At 35.5% G+C, this 16,261-nt stretch overlaps 1 protein-coding gene across 6 annotated transcripts in view; it reads left to right on the plus strand.

Moving 5' to 3' along the window:
* PIK3C2G (phosphatidylinositol-4-phosphate 3-kinase catalytic subunit type 2 gamma) overlaps nucleotides 1-16,261 on the plus strand; it is a 372,544-nt gene that overhangs the window by 139,612 nt on the left and 216,671 nt on the right. For all 6 annotated transcript variants that reach the window (XM_069491534.1, XM_069491537.1, XM_069491533.1 and 3 more), the window contains 2 exons: nucleotides 843-957; nucleotides 8,841-8,971. In XM_069491534.1, coding sequence (XP_069347635.1) covers nucleotides 843-957; nucleotides 8,841-8,971 — 246 coding nt within the window. The remainder of the gene's footprint in view (nucleotides 1-842; nucleotides 958-8,840; nucleotides 8,972-16,261) is intronic.

Raw genomic sequence — 16,261 nt, forward strand, 5'->3', positions numbered from 1 at the left:
TTCTTTATAAACTTGAATTTTGTTGACTTTCAGTTTTATATCTTCAATTTGGTATGTTAAAACCAAAGGCTGTTCTCAGTCCTCACTGGAACGTTTTATCGCTACTCGGACTCTCATACACAGCCGGGAGGAACTTCTTTTATAATCCATGTGAGATCTGTGGATTTGGATGTTACTGAAGCTGTTAAAACCATCCATGAATTCTTCCCTGTTTAAAATCTTTCCTGTATGCACCCTCATTTGCTATGGTAATTTACCACCAATTTTTAAACATTCAGTATACGAATAATCTTTCTATTTATACATAAAGAAGCATTTCCTCTGTGAAGTCCCATAACTATTTTTATTCCGCAGATCATATGCTATGCTAATTTAAATCTTTTTTCTCTATAAATTTAGTACTCATATCTTTAAAGGTGCCTAGGGAATTTAGTCACTCCATGGAGCAAAGAAATGTTCTGAAGACTTGACATCTTTACTGACTTAAGGCAGCCGTTAACTACAAGAATATAAATCTGAGATTCTTAGTCTCACCTTGTAATCACCATTGTTGGCAATTAAGAATAAATGCTACCCATTAGAAACCATTGTGAGTAAACATGTGGTTTCTCATGTGGAAAATAAATGTAGGCATCTAGGAAAATAGCCACACAAGTGGTATATTAGAAATGAATTGTTAATCAGTGTCTGGGCTTGTGGAGTATCTGATTTCTTTTCTAGCAACTGAATAAAGCCACTGAAATAGCTGATTATGTTTATATTCCAAAAGAAAACATTTACAGATAATCATAGCTCCCCTCATGAAATGACTCCTGTCTGTCTGTATGTGTTGTCTTTTGCAGAAAATCCATTCTCGGATCTATGCTATTCAGCATGACATTACAGAGTGAGCCGCCCCTAGAAATGATAGCTCCGGGAGTGTGGGACATCAGTCAGCCATCCCCTGTGACCCTGCAGGTGAGTGCAGGCTATGAGACTAAAGTGCACATGGCAAGTATTGGTTGATAAGTAGTTTGTTGTCAATTTTAGAAACAATTTCTTCTAGGATCACACATTTTAATAGTCTGCTCTTCCTCCAGCCTGCTGGGATTTGTGACATCTCTATTGCTTCTATTTCACATTCAGTACTCTTCAAAGCACTTTTCTCCCAGCTTATATCATAGCAATTTCAAACCATTCTCCATCAGACAAGATCATGAAGGAGAGCTGTGGAGTGTTGCCATTAGCATACTCATTACATGCATTCATTTTTCTCCCCATTGTTTAAGAATAGTCATTGGTATATATTATTAACTTGGTACCTTACTCCTACCTCAGCATTTGTGTCATGTTTCTTTAAAATCTCTTCTGTTGTACATTTCCTAAATGACTAGTAATTAACTGAGTAGTTGGAGAGAAACTACAAACAAAATCTATTATACTTTCTTTTCCTTAAAGCCTTCTTATTGTCTATGATTTGAGATCATAAATGAAAGGTGGTCAGGGCCTCCAGCTTTGGTCCTTCCTGCTGACAGTTCCTCATTTGTTCATAATATAGTTGGTCATATTGATTAAATACCTGAGGCATGGAAATTCCCATCATGGAAATGCAGGGAATATGGACTTTCTATCTCTACAGGAAGAACTAGGAAGTACTATCTGGTCAGTACCCTCTAGAACAACAAAGTTTTTCTTCCTCACCACTATTAACATTTTGGACCCGACAGTTCTTTGTTGTGAGGGCCGTGCTGTGCATTGTGGGATATTTAGCAACAACTTTGGTTTCTACCCACTAGATGTCAGTGGCGCCTCCTCAGTTCTGACAATCAAAAATGTCTCTGGATATTGTCACATGTCCTTCAGGGACAAAGTTTCCCTCAGCTGAGGATCACTGCTCTAGAGGAAGCTAGAAGAGTCTCTAAGTTCCTAAGGTTTGAGGCAAAGACTCTGAGAGACAGAATTTAGAAAGATACACAGAAAGATGTTGAAAATGGAAAGGAAAAATTAATACTAATAAAAATGTGGCTTCACATTCTAGTAGAGGAAGAGCCTACTGGGCAGCACCTCAAAATCTGCTTCTAATCTGTGTACATGATGATAAAAAAGAATGGTTATTCAGATTAGATCTCGGCACAACATCACAGGCACTCAGCACATGGTGTCATTAATTAGCAGATGTTCCCGTTGTAACAGGACAAAAAGATAAATATTTCTACTACAAAAGAGGAGAGATGGTAAACCTAATAAACATAAACATTTTTCTACTAATGAAGAATAGCAAAACGCTAGAGGTTCAATTCAATTGCAAATACACATGTTGTATGTGATTGCTACGCACCAAACGTTATGCTAAACGCTTTCACAAAAATGAGTGAACGTGTAATACCCGGCCAAAGAATTCAAGAAATGCAAAATCCAACTGGAGAGACAGACTTCCACAACTCACTCTGATGTAATGTGACAAATACTGTAGCCATTGCAGGGGCACTAACAAAGTGGGAATGGTGATGAATATTTCTGAGGGAAAGCGAACAAATGTATGAAGCCTGGAGACAGACTCCCAGAGGATACGACATTTGAATGCCCTTTGTGGAATGAGTAAATTCTCACTCTCAGTGACTAGTTTAAGTGGGAAGGACTATTCAGTCATAAAGGAATGCACAATGCAAACACACAGATTTAGAAAGGGGGTGGCAGCTTCAAAATATGGCAAGTTAGCTAAAATTAAAGAATAAATGTTATGAGGAACAGTGGTAAAAGGTGGAAAATCACTAGATTGCAGACCAGATTTGGACATGATTAGCCAAGTATTGAGTCATAGAAAGTAGTTCTACCAATGTTGTAGAAAAAGGTCCTGAAAACAAGAAGCCTGGATATGTTAGAAGAACATCTTAGTGATCTAAGTTAAAGATCATGGGGCCCAAACTAAGAGAAAAACAATTAAGTGGTAGATTTTAGAAACTATTTTTAAACAGAAAGGGGCACAACCATGTGAAGGAAATAAATAAGGAAACTGAGATAGAAACTTCGGTTCCTAAGTCATTATCAATATCTTTAGTTTTAAAAAAATGCAGAGAAGGAACAGACAGTCTTCAACAATGTAATACGATGAATTCAATATGGGATACATGGCTTTGTATACAAACCTGTGGGATATCCAGCTGTAGATGTAGGTGACCTTTCTTTAAGTGGATAAATGTATTTTCTATCAAACTATTTCTTGCCAGATCCAAATCACTTCAGCTTAATGAATGTCTTCAAGTCTGACCATTGCCAGAGCTTTATGGATATAAATTTATGATTTTAGGAGTCTTTAGGGTAGGGGACAGTGGTAGAGGTGGGAGAAGGAGAAGAGAGATTATCAGATGAGATTCTCCTTGAATTTTCACAGATGAGGGAAATAGTTCCTTTGGGAACACAGATTCTGGTGAGTGGAATCTAAAGGAAAATTTTGAATATTCAATAGCAGCAGAGATTTCCAAGCAGAAATCTGGAACCATAACAGAATTTATCTCACAAAAAGGTGAGGGAGGGGCATGTAAATCATTCAGTGGTATGCAAAAGTTAAATCATCTCATTTTTATGAAATAATTTCGAATGGGATAGATATACAAAAAACCTCTCAACATGTTTTTAATTGATGAGGAAATATACAAATAAAGTAAGAGTTATTAAGGTAGTAAAGTCAAAATCTGTAATAGCCAGTACCAGTTTGATTATATAGATAAATGTACAGCAGAATCTCTAGATTCTGAGGTTAGGAGACGGTGAGAAAATTAGAAGTCAGTTCTGCACCCAGTGTTTTTGTTAGGGAGTCGGTGTGAGTCTCAGGGAAAGACATCTAGCTGAGAGTTAGAATACCTGGATTCTAGTCTTAGCTCTTTTACAGAAAACTTTACAACCTTGAACAAGTCACCTAACCTTCTGTTTTCCACTGTACAATGAAAAGATCCTACTATGCCAATCTGACTTCTGTCAGGTCTGTACTTTTCTGATTGACTTTATTTGGTGGGTGGTCCCTGCCACACCACAGCCACCCCCGTATGACAAGCGATGTGATATGTCACAGAACATGATTCCTTCAAGTCAATGCTTTTCTTCAGGTCCTGCAGTTGATGTACTGACCAGAAGCAATGGACAGAATAAAATAGATCTGAGTTCAGAAATGGAGATAGATAAGCAGTTTATTGCTTCACTCCCTAGCCTGGATCTCCCTAAACTTCCTGCCTCTCCTCGAACACAATCTATTAATAGTAGAATGGCTCTATCATGTATTTAACAACTAACAGCAGTGTTGTTTCATATGAGTTATGTTGTTTCTTGTTCTGTTTGTCTACCTCCTCACCTGCCCATCCGCATCTAAATCACCACATTTACCTGGGGACAGGTACTTGCTTATTCCTAGGTGCCAAATCCAGTGGTGTTTTCCAGTCCTCATCACACTGGCCCTCTCCCTGCTCTTTCTAGCACTGGCTCCCCCCCTTACTGGACTCTCTCCTGCTCTGGCTGTGGTGTGACTGCCCTCTCGTGTTTCTCCTCACACTTCTCTCAGGTCCTTCTTTCTCTGTGTCCTTCCCTGGCTCACCTTAGGCTTCCCCTACTGTGGAAACATCTCAGAGGTCCAGTCTGGGTGGCCCATGGCTTTTCTCAGGACGCATATTCTCCCTGTGTGCTCACATTCTTTTTTTTTTTTTTCCCATTTAAAAACAGCTTTATTGAGATGTAATTCACATTCCATACTATTCTCTCATTCAAGTGTGCAATTCAGTAGTTTTTATTATTTCCACAGATACGTGTAACTATCACCACAATTTTAGAACATTTTCATCACCTCAAAAAAGGAAATCCCATACCCTTTAAGTATTGCCACCTAGTTCCCCATCCTTTCCGACCATAAGCAACCACTAATCTACTTTCTGTCTCTATAAATTAGCCTATTTGAGACATTTCATTTAAATGGGATCATACGCTATGTGATCTATTGTGATTGGCTTCTTTCACTTAGCATAGTGTTTTCCAAGTTCTCCCATGTTACAGCATGGATCAGTATTCATTCCTTTTCACTGTTGAATAATATTACATTGTATGAATATACCACATTATTTATCCATTTAGTAGTCAATGTATGTTTGAGTTATTTCCACCTTTGGGCGATTAAGAATATCACTGTTGTGAACATTTGTGCATAGGTATTCGTGTGAACATAGGTTTTCATTCCTCTTGTTATATACTTAACAGTATATATTTATTTCTAAGGTTTTCTTTTTGGCATCCATGCAGGTTCACTTCTAAGTCTGCACCTCTAGTATAGATTCCTTCAGACCTCTAGCTTCAGACAAATATGGACACACACTTGCTGAAACTCCTACCTAGATATTCTATCAGCAGCTTCAAACAAAAACATACCCCCAACTGAGCCCACCTTCCTCTCCAAAATTACTTCTGCCCCCTTAATTTGTTATGCCTATGCATGCCCAGCACACACCTACCTGTTTTTCTTGCCCTCTCCCTCTTTCTATCTGCCTATCTTCAGTCCATGCTATATCTTGCTGATTTATCATCTCTATTTTCCTCACCTAAACTCTCCATTCCTCCCCTCATCTGCGATAGTTCAACAACTCTCTCCTATCCTATATTACAGTAGTTTAACTGTTTCTCTTGGCTTTAGTTTTGTCATCTTCTCATCCAAACTCTGCATAGTCACAAGGGCAATCCTTCTAAAACTTAAATCTGAACCTGTCACTTTCCTGCTTAGACTCTTCGATAACTCAGCACTACCCAGAGAATTAAGGCCAGCTCTGCAGCATGGCCCCTCTCCCGTCACTTCTCTTGCCAGTTCATGTTTGACACTTCAAGCTCCAGTAGCTTTGCAAGTGTTGTAGTTTCTGACATGCACTACCCTGCTTTGACCCTGTGTAAGTTTATGAATACTGCTCCCTGCCTTCTCCCCTTCACCATCCACTGGCCACCCCTCCTGTGACTCTGAGCAATTGATATTCATCTTTTACCATCCATGGACCCCTCTCTAGGAGTGTCTCCCTAACCCCATCCTCTCTTCCCACACCAGACAGAGTTAAGTGCCCTTCCTCTGTGTTCACATGATACCTAATAACATTTCATCGATATACTTACACATTCTCTCCTTTCTGTGGACTGAGAGATCTCTGACAGCATGGGCAATATTTTACCCCCAGCATCTAGAGCAGTACCTAGAATACGACATTTGTTAAATTAATGTTATGTATCCATATTTCTGATCACTACAATAACCCAACCCATATATATTCCTAAACATAGCCCTTTGGGCCACTTATCTGAATGTTTAGCTCTTCCTTTTATCTAATAGGGCCTTCTCCCTAAACCACAGATCTCGCTTACTCACTCACTCAAGCATTTTACTTTCTCTAACATTTTATTACATGCTTATCCTCTGGTACCAGCAGTGTCAGGGAGCAAACCAGTCTCTCTCTTGATATCAGGTTCTTAGAACACACTGTATTTTGATTCCTTATGTAACAGAGATTCTTTTTTTTTTTTCTCACCTCAAAACAACCATATGGATTCCTCATTTACATTCCTTGAGACTCACCGCAGTTGCCACCCAGTTAGCATATATCCTTCCTTCCCTTGAATTGCCATAAAACTTAGGGTCTTATAAGCGTGTGCCCTATAATACCCAACCTATACCCACAGGTGCAAGTAGCTCTCTGAATAAGCCAGCAGAATCTTGGGAACCCACACTGGGCCCAGGGGCACCGTATGAGTATGATTGTGGGGCATGGATCCCAGGGACATTCACAGCAGCCCCCTGAAGTAGGATCAAGCCATGAAGCCACAGTAGGAACCGTGGTGGCCAAGTGTGCTTGGAGAAGGATGGATATGTGAAACAAAAGAAGTCAATGTCCAAATGTGTAAGGAGGTGTGAAGGAGAAGGTTGAGTGACCAGGTCTGAATATTTTCCTGCACTCCAGCAGAAAGATTCCATAATTTTTTGTTGTTGTTCTTAAAATCAGAAGTGTATTCTTAAGGCTTAGGCAGGAATGTGACAAACTGATGTCATGGCATATTCACTGTTGATATTTGAATAAATCTCCTGGAACATTCCATTAAAAAGAAATGTGAGACCAAAGCCAGGCTTAGTCAGCCACAGCCATAGAAGGGGAAAGAGCAGAGTTGAGTATTTGCCATTTCTGAACCACAGTAATGAAGTACAGCTCTGGGTCACTGTGTATTTACTGTTCCCTGTTTCAGTTGTTAATATGTGTGTCTTTTCTCCTCAATTGGGCTTTAAGTTCTCTGAAAGTAATAGCTGCTACTCGTATCTTCCATAATGCATGGTGCTCAGAAATATTCTAGAGCAAATGCATTAATACATACTTCTGTAGTACTTTCCTTTTGTAAAAGTTAGAACAAGAGGCAACTTGGAGAAATTTCAATATTTTCTATCAGTGACTCAAGGATCAATAGATTTAGCTTCATAATTCATGAAAAAATGCAATTTGATATATGAACTCACCCATGTTTCAGAAATAAAAATTATTTCCTAAGTGAAATATATCAAATAATTTACTATAGACTTGTGTACCAGGGTACTTTGGTATTTTCATCCACCATCTTTGGTTTCCTCATTGACTCTGCCATTTACTTAGTACCAACGTAAAATTCTACTAGCTCATTAAATGCTATTTAAAAATATTTGTGCACATAAAGAGTAACAGGTAACCTGTTAGTACTGGATGCACTTCCCTCTAAAGCACCAAAATTAATCTTTCAAGATTAATCTTTGTCAAAAGGGAAAATTTACTGTAATGTTGCTTTTGTTTATCTTATATATTATATGTTTTTTATCATGTTGAGTAATAATACATTATAACAAAGATGATATAAAAACAAGACTTGCAAAACATTTAAGGGTTATGAAATGAAATTCCTAGAACCTTCAAATAAATAAGAACTCAAATAGATTAAACTGCATTTCTAACTGTTAACACAGTCTACTTCACAATGTTCCTTAATTTTCTCTGAGATTCCAGTCTGACATAATTCAGCAAAGAAAATTAAATTCTGTGATTTTTTTAAATATTAAAATGAAAAAATCCATATGATTACCTTAAGCAAATATATAAAGCCCTAAAATACACAGCTCATTTACATAGTTTGGAACTATCTTTTTTTGTTAACCATTATTTTATTTACTATAATCAGATTATCAGTGAAACATGGTTTAATGGAAAACTCATTGACCCAGGAAAAAAGAAGGCCTAGATTCTAGAACTGTCTATAAATCTGAACTACAGAGTCAAAGCAGCAATATTCTATTTGGTTATATACTAGAAAAACAAGTTTTTACCAGAGAAGATTTCACTCTTATGTCTACAAAATGATTCCCAGACTTGCAAATTTCATGAAATAGAGACCAGACTAATATAGATTAACTCTTTTATTTTCCCAAGTGATTTCATGAAAAAGTTATAATAATCATCTTTAAATTTCATCATTTCATAATAGAAAGACATCTTAAAACTGACATAGAAAGGATTTAATTGTAGCATTAAACAAAAATGTAATGTATTTAGCTTTCTGAAAAGTTCATACATTTTATTGTTTCTTTCGTTTTCCCTCAGACAATATTATAGGTGACTAATCTGTACCATTTGCATAAATAATTGGCCAAATACCATGTATACCTAAATACTAAATCCAAGCTCTAATGATTCTTTTAAAATTATTTTAAAATAATAAATAACACAGAAAAAATAGAAGATATTCTTTAGTTTCTAAAACTCTAAAATAGAGATTATTAAATTAATAATGCATTTGGAGACACTTCTAATACATAGTAAATCATTTCTTTGTTTCAGATTGATTTTCCAGCTACTGGGTGGGAGTATATAAAACCTGATTATGAAGAGACAAGAGCTCATCTTGAAGAACCACCAAAAGAGTATTTAAAACATATTGCCAGACTTTCACAGAAACAATCTCCCTTACTGTAAGTGACCCAGGTCGTGTGAGTGAATTTTGCCTACGGTTTATGATGGTGACCTAGTCTTGTGAGTGAATTTTGCCTACTGTTTATAATATCATCAATCACACTTGAAGCACACATATCTTCAAAGAGTGAGCCTTCCTTCCCATATAACTCCTTTCATTTCCTAATGTCTCGCCTGTCCAATGAGCAATTAATGTTTAGGAAGTAAATAAGTAATTTTGTATGCTTTTAAAGATTTTTTTCCTGTGGTATTTAGCAACTTTAACTTTAGACTAAGGAAAAGCAAAAATGGTTAGAAATCATTCAGTTCAAAACAACAAAGCAGAGAGTGATTAGATATAGATCATCACATAGCATTGATAAACCATTGCTTAATCATCCTTCAAGGAGGCAGGAAATTGTTTTAGTCAACCGAAAAAAGCAATATTTAGCTATCATGGCAAAATAAAAGAAGAACAAAAATAAATCGTATATAAATAGCACTAAATTAGTGACTAAGAAGTATTTTGTACAATAGTAATTCTCTGAACAAAACCAAAATCCCAGGAAGAACTGTAAGGGAATTAGTGGCATTTGGATTTCCTGCTCGGCATTATGCACGTCACAGCTGGTTGTGCTCATTAATAACCTGCCAAAGGCACCAAACTAAGCAAGTAACTTATATTGTGATAAGATATATGACATGATAAGATATTTTATTCCAAGAGTGAGAAATTATTTAAAAATGTTGAACAGGGGAATTACGTGATCACAAGAATCTTTTTTTTTTTTTTTTTACATTGCAGATCTTTTATTGCCTATCAGTCATTTTCACACAATTTGTCTAACATTCATTCTCATAATAATACTAATGATAATAGCAATAAATTATAATGATATTAAAATCTAACACTAATAAAACCCTAAGTGTCAGGAGTTATATTAAGTGATTTAAATGAGTTATATTTTGTACCCCCTTAATGAGCTGAAAAACAAACAAAAAAAAAGAATGATGAACATCCTAGAATGAGATTCCTAAAATATTAAGTTGGCTAAGAAAACAGCCATTTCCCTAAATTTTAAAGTTTTAGAGTAGTTGGAGTGAGGATGTTAACTATGATGGTCTATTTACAGATATCCATCAGTGATAACATTTTATGTAATATGATAGTGTACCATTTGAAGATATGTCCCAGAACAAGTTTTACAATGTTATTTTATGGCCAACAAGAATCTTTTTGAGTGATCTCTTTGACTACAAGTTGAAGAACAGATTGCAGGGAAGTGAGAGTAGAAACAAGCACAACAGCAAGGAGGTTAGTGGTTCATTTTAGGCAAGAGCTGGTGATGGCTGAAACTAAGATGATCGCAGTGGACATTTGTGGAAGTGGCTAGAACTGGGAGAAATATTTTGGAAGTTGAGAAGACATGACTTGAGGATTCATTGGAATTAGGGAGGAGGTCAACTGAGAAACCGGGGAATCAAAGTTAAGGCAATAGAGATTCCAAGGTTTTGAGGTGATCAACCGGGCAGCTGTTAGAGTCATTTTCTGGATGGAGGAATCCCATCCTGGGGCACTGAGTGTGATCAAGAGTTTTGTTTTGAGTCATCTTGCTACTGTCTTGCTCAATAATTTCAACGCATATCACCCTTTTCCTCATTCACTTAAAGCCAGTGACATCAGTCTCCCTCATATATTTCACACGTGCTAGTCCTGCTCCCATCTCAAGGCCTTTTATGTGGTGTTCCCTCTGCCTGAAATGCTCTTTCCTAAGTTCTTCATATGACAAAATCATCTCATCCTGTAGGTTTTCACTTAAATGTCATCTTCTAAAAGAGGCCTTTTTTGACCATGACGAATGAAGTCCTTCTCCCTTTACTCTCTAGCATATGCCCTTTATGTTAACACAGCTATTATCCTGCTCATTCACGTGTTTGTTCCTTATCCCCCTCATTAATGCATAAGAACTGGGAAAGCAAAGAACCTAGTTTTGCTATCTTGTTTATAACTATGTTTCCAATGCTATAAAGTGTGGTCCCCAAGGCTGGTCTGTGGCCTGTTAGGAACCAAGTGCACAGCAGGAGGTGAGCAGTGCAAGCGAGCAAAGCTTCTTCTGTATTTACAGCCACTCCCCATCATCCGCATCACCGCCTGAGCTCCGCCTCCTGTCAGAGCAGCTGCAGCATTAGATTCCCATAGGAGTGCAAACCCTACTGTAAACTGCGCATGCGAGGGATCTAGGTTGTGTGCCTTTTATGAGAATCTAATGCCTGATGATCTCAGGTGGAGCTGAGGCGATGATGGGGAGCAGCTGCAAATACAGATCATTATTAGCAGAGAGGTTTGACTGCACAGAAACCATAATAAATCAATCAGCTGCTTGCAGACTCATATCAAAACCCTATCAGTGAATGGCAAGTGACAATTAAGCTGCATCTGGTGGCAGGCTTTATAGTGGCAAGTGAACAACATAACTTGGGTGTCATTGCCTCCCATCACTCCCAGATGGGACTGTCTAGTTGCAGGAAAACAAGCTCAGGGCTCCTGCTGATTCTGCATTATGGTGAGTTGTACAATTATTTCATTATATCTAACAATGTAATAATAATAATAGAAATAAAGTACACAATAAATGTAATGCACTTGAATCATCCTGAAACCATCTCCACCCCCAACCCCTCATCCATGGAAAATTTGTCTTCCATGAAACCTGTACCTGGTACCAAAAAAATAGGGGACTACTGCTATACAATGTGCTTGATAAATAATAAGTGTAAAATAAATATAAGAACTGAATTGCCCTTCCATACTTTCTGGAATAAAAGATTACCTTAAGAACTGAAGTCGTAGAAGTTTCTCATAGTCCTCGTGAGACATATATTGACAATCCATTGTCAAACTAAACTAATGTCATCTTAAGTAGGTAAAACAGCTTTTTCTAAATCTTACTCAAAACCATACAGTCTTACATTTAACAAATGTATCATATATAAGAGGCTAATATATTTTTAATGAGAGATTTTTTGAATATGAAAAAGATGCAATGCTTTGAAATTTCAAATATATTCAAACAAAAAAGGTCAAAACTAATAAATAATTGCCACAGTAACTACTTTAAATATTAGAAATTTGTGTGTTTAAATTAACCCTAGGGAATTCTATTTGTCATATACTTCAGTTTCTATTTAAGTTAATAATATACATAAAATAAGCATCATTTTCCTCTGTTTTACCCACATAACACAATTAAGTACAGTACAGTTTTTTTCCAGACCATGAAAAAACAGATGGAGGACAGCCTTCAACGTGGTAAAACTTACATTAGAATCAGAATAACCTCAGTTTCCAAATACCACATTTTATCATTGAGTTGGTGACTTAATTGTTCCTTCTTTCAAATTGATCAACCAACCCAAAAAGTGCTTTCAAATATGAAGAAGACCTCATAATGGAAGATACAAAAGCACTTTGTTTTGAAAGAAATTAATGCTTTTCCTTCTAGCATAAAGAGTACCCAGTACTAGGCTAATCTCTCCTACTTAAAAAATCATAACAAAAGAAAGCTAAATTTGAATTAACTGTTTTCAGAAATTGAACAAATGGCTGAGGTAAGCCTCATGATTCAAGTGGCTTTCAGCCTGAAGACACTTATTACACCTGGCTCTTATCAAGGTTCTGGGAGGTAAAACCAAGGAAGAATATGCAGGTCTTTCTGAGATTTAAGAAAAAAAAGAGAAAAAAAAGGCAGAAATCAGAGTTCAATGATGTTGAGGTTGCTAGAATCTTCAGAGCATGACACTGGGGAGAAGGAAGATGGGCAGGATGGGAACTACAGGAATCTGTTGTGGGGTCTCCTTAACTATGTACTTGAGTACTAAGCTACTCTTGAGCAGGTAGACGTTTTCCAGAGCCTGCATGAGAACCACTCCAGAAGGACGTAAATAAAAGTAGATTTGAGAGGTTGTGCAATGCTGGAAGACATAGAAATTCTGACCAGTTAAGAATGGAGAAAGCTCACAAAACATCCCAGACATGTAATAAAGAAACCAGAAAAATACATGTTAGGATTAAGTCTACTCTAGCCCTGGATTAAGAACTATATTAGGCCCAACCTAACAAATCATAAACACAAGTCTCAAAATGATCAAGCTGATCTTCTGGTAATTAAACTGGCTGCTAAAATATTTGAAATCTTCAACACCCAAAACATAACAGAATGCTGACTCTCAACAATATAGCATGCTAAATGTCTAGCATGCAACCAATAATTAGAAAAATTATTGGGAATAATCAGGAAAATATTACCATAGCCTGGCTCAGGGGAAGCAGTTCATAGAAACAGATCCAGAGAGTTTTCAACTAGCAGATAATTATTTCGACACAGCTATTGTAAAGACATTTAATGATGTTTTAAAAAGATATACATGAGTGAACAAATGAAAAGTCTTAGTAAAGAAATGGAAATTTACGAACTGAAAACACAGTATCTAAAATATTTGATTTAAAAAAATCATTGAATGGATTTAATAGATTACTTAATGTAGGAAAAAAAGAATAATAAGCTTGAAGACAGAGCAATAGAAATTATCCATGTTGAGGTATAAAAAGAAAAAAAAAATCCTGAAAATAATGATACAGCCTCATGACCTGAAGGACAATATCAAGCAATATAAGATATGGGTACATCAGGCCAGGCTCGGTGGCTCACGCGTGTAATCCTAGCACTCTGGGAGGCTGAGGCAGGAGGATTGCTTGAGCCCAGGAGTTTGAGGTTGCTGTGAGCTAGGCTGACGCCATGGCACTCTAGCCCAGGCAACAAAGTGAGACACTGTCTCAAAAAAAAAAAAAAAAAAACAAAAAGATATAGGTACATCAGATACACCTGAAAGGAGTGAAATGTTGAGGCAAAAAATAATTAAAGAGATAGCCAAATTTTACAAATTTGATTAAAAATATCAACTTACAGATATATAAAGCTTAGTGACTCCTATGCAAACAAACACATACACACAAAGACCACCTACGTACACTATAGTCAAATTACTGAAAACTAGAGATAAAGATAAAAAACTTAAAACATCAGGGAAAATAATGAACAAATTGCATATAAGGAAATGACTATAATATTAATATTACAATATTATGTATAATATTAGCTGCAGACTTCTCATCAGAAACAGTGTAAGCTAAAATATAGTAGAATATTATCTTTGTATGTTAAAAGGGAGAAAGAAACTTTTTTAACTTAGAGTTCTATTATCAGTAAAATTGTATTTCAAAAATGAAAACCAAATGGAGACATTTTCAAATAAATTCAGCTGAGTTAATTTAGTATCAGTTCATCTGTACTATAAGAAATCTTAAAAGAAGTATTTTAAGCTGGAAGAAAATGATACTAGATAGAAAGTCATAACTTAATCTATAAGAATAAATGAAAAGCACCAAAAATAGAAAATAGGTAAATAAATAAAAATACTTTTATTTACATATTTATTAATTTCTTTAAAAAGTGGTTAACTAAAGAAAAATGCATCGTAATATACTGCTTGGTTTATGATACATAAAAAAAATAAAATTTACAACAATTTCAATAAGAATGAGAAATGAAAAAATGGAGGTATGTAAGGCAATATAAAATGAATTCATGGTTGGCTGTAATATGCTGAAAACAGAATATTCTAATCTCTAGAAAATCCACACACCCCCAAATTTTAAGAATATATTTAAAAGCCAAGAAGAAGACAAAAATGAACTACAAAAAAAAAATACTCAATTCAAAAGGAGACCAAAACAAAGGGGAAAAGAGTCCAAGAAATGGTTTGAACAAAGAAAAACTAATAGCAACACAATGAGTCAAACCCAACCATGTCAATATGACATTATGTGGAAAATGAACTAAAAATGCCAATTAAAAGGTAGAAATTGTCAGCCTGCATAACAAAAACAATATCTAATTTTATGCTGTTTTTAAGACACACATTTTCAATGTAAACAGTTAGAGTAAAAGTAAAAGAATGAGAAGATTTACCAGGAAAATCATGTCAACTTGATAAACTTGGGAAAAAAAAATCAACACTCAGTTATGATAAAAACTCACAAATCTAGAAATAGAATGGAACTTTCTCAACCTTAAAAAGTGGTCTATGAAAAATCTATAGTTAATATCATGTTAAATCATGCAAGAATGAATATATCCCCCCCTTAGATTGGAAACAAAGCCATAATATCTGCTCTAAACATTTATCTCTAATGTTATGGTAGAAGTCCTAGCCAGTATACCATCTGAAGAAAAAGAAAATTTAAAAAGGTAAAAATTAGAAAGAAAGAAGTAAAACTATTTTCATATAACATGCTTATGTAAAGGTCATAGCATTTGAGATAAATGTACAAATTGTAATTCTATTCTAGTAAAAAATAGAGAATAAATTTTATTTTAAAATTGTATTTACTATATCAAAACCTCTACACTAAAAAAGTGCAAAATTTTGCTATGGAATTAAAAGGAAACCTAAATAAATGCAAAACTATACTATATCCATTGATTGGAAGACTCCAGTTGTTAAAATGACAATTTTCTCCAAACTGATCTGTACATAAAATGTAATCCCAATGAAAACTTCAGCAGGTTTTTGTAGAAATTGAAAAGCTGATTTCGATATTTATATGGAAATGCAAAAGACCTGGAATAGTCAAAGCAATCATGAAAAAATAGAACAAAATTTGATTTCATGACTTATATGAATTCATGTACTATAAATTTTCAGCAATTAGAATAGTGTTGTATTGGCCTTAGGATAGACAAATAGATCAATGGAATAGAATATAGTGCAGAATAGAGAGCCTAGAGCCCTAGTGGTGTGTTCAATGTATTTTTGACTAAGCTGCCAAAGCAATAAATGAAAAAGGTATTTTGAGCAAACGGGCAAATGGATGTCCTTATGAAAAAGAAAAGAACCAATGCCTAGCCCGCACCACACGTAAAAATTAAGGTAGCATGGCCTATCATTCTAGATATGAAATCTAAAACTACAAAGCTTTCAGAAGAAAACCAGGGAATGAATATTAGGATAGGCAAAGTTTTCTTAGACAAAGAGAAAGCAATAACTATAAAAAATTTATAAATTGGACATATTCAAAATTTAAAACTATTCATCAAAAGGGACCATTAAGATGAATAGGCAAGCCGCATTCTGAGAAAAATATGTACAAAACATTTATATGACAAAATTTTTGTATACAGAATGTATAAAGAAATCATGTAAATGAATCCAAACAATCCAACTAAAGACTAGAAAAAAGACTTGAGCAG

Source organism: Eulemur rufifrons, chromosome 16 (assembly GCF_041146395.1).
Source record: "Eulemur rufifrons isolate Redbay chromosome 16, OSU_ERuf_1, whole genome shotgun sequence".
Classification (NCBI taxonomy): Eukaryota; Metazoa; Chordata; class Mammalia; order Primates; family Lemuridae; genus Eulemur; species Eulemur rufifrons.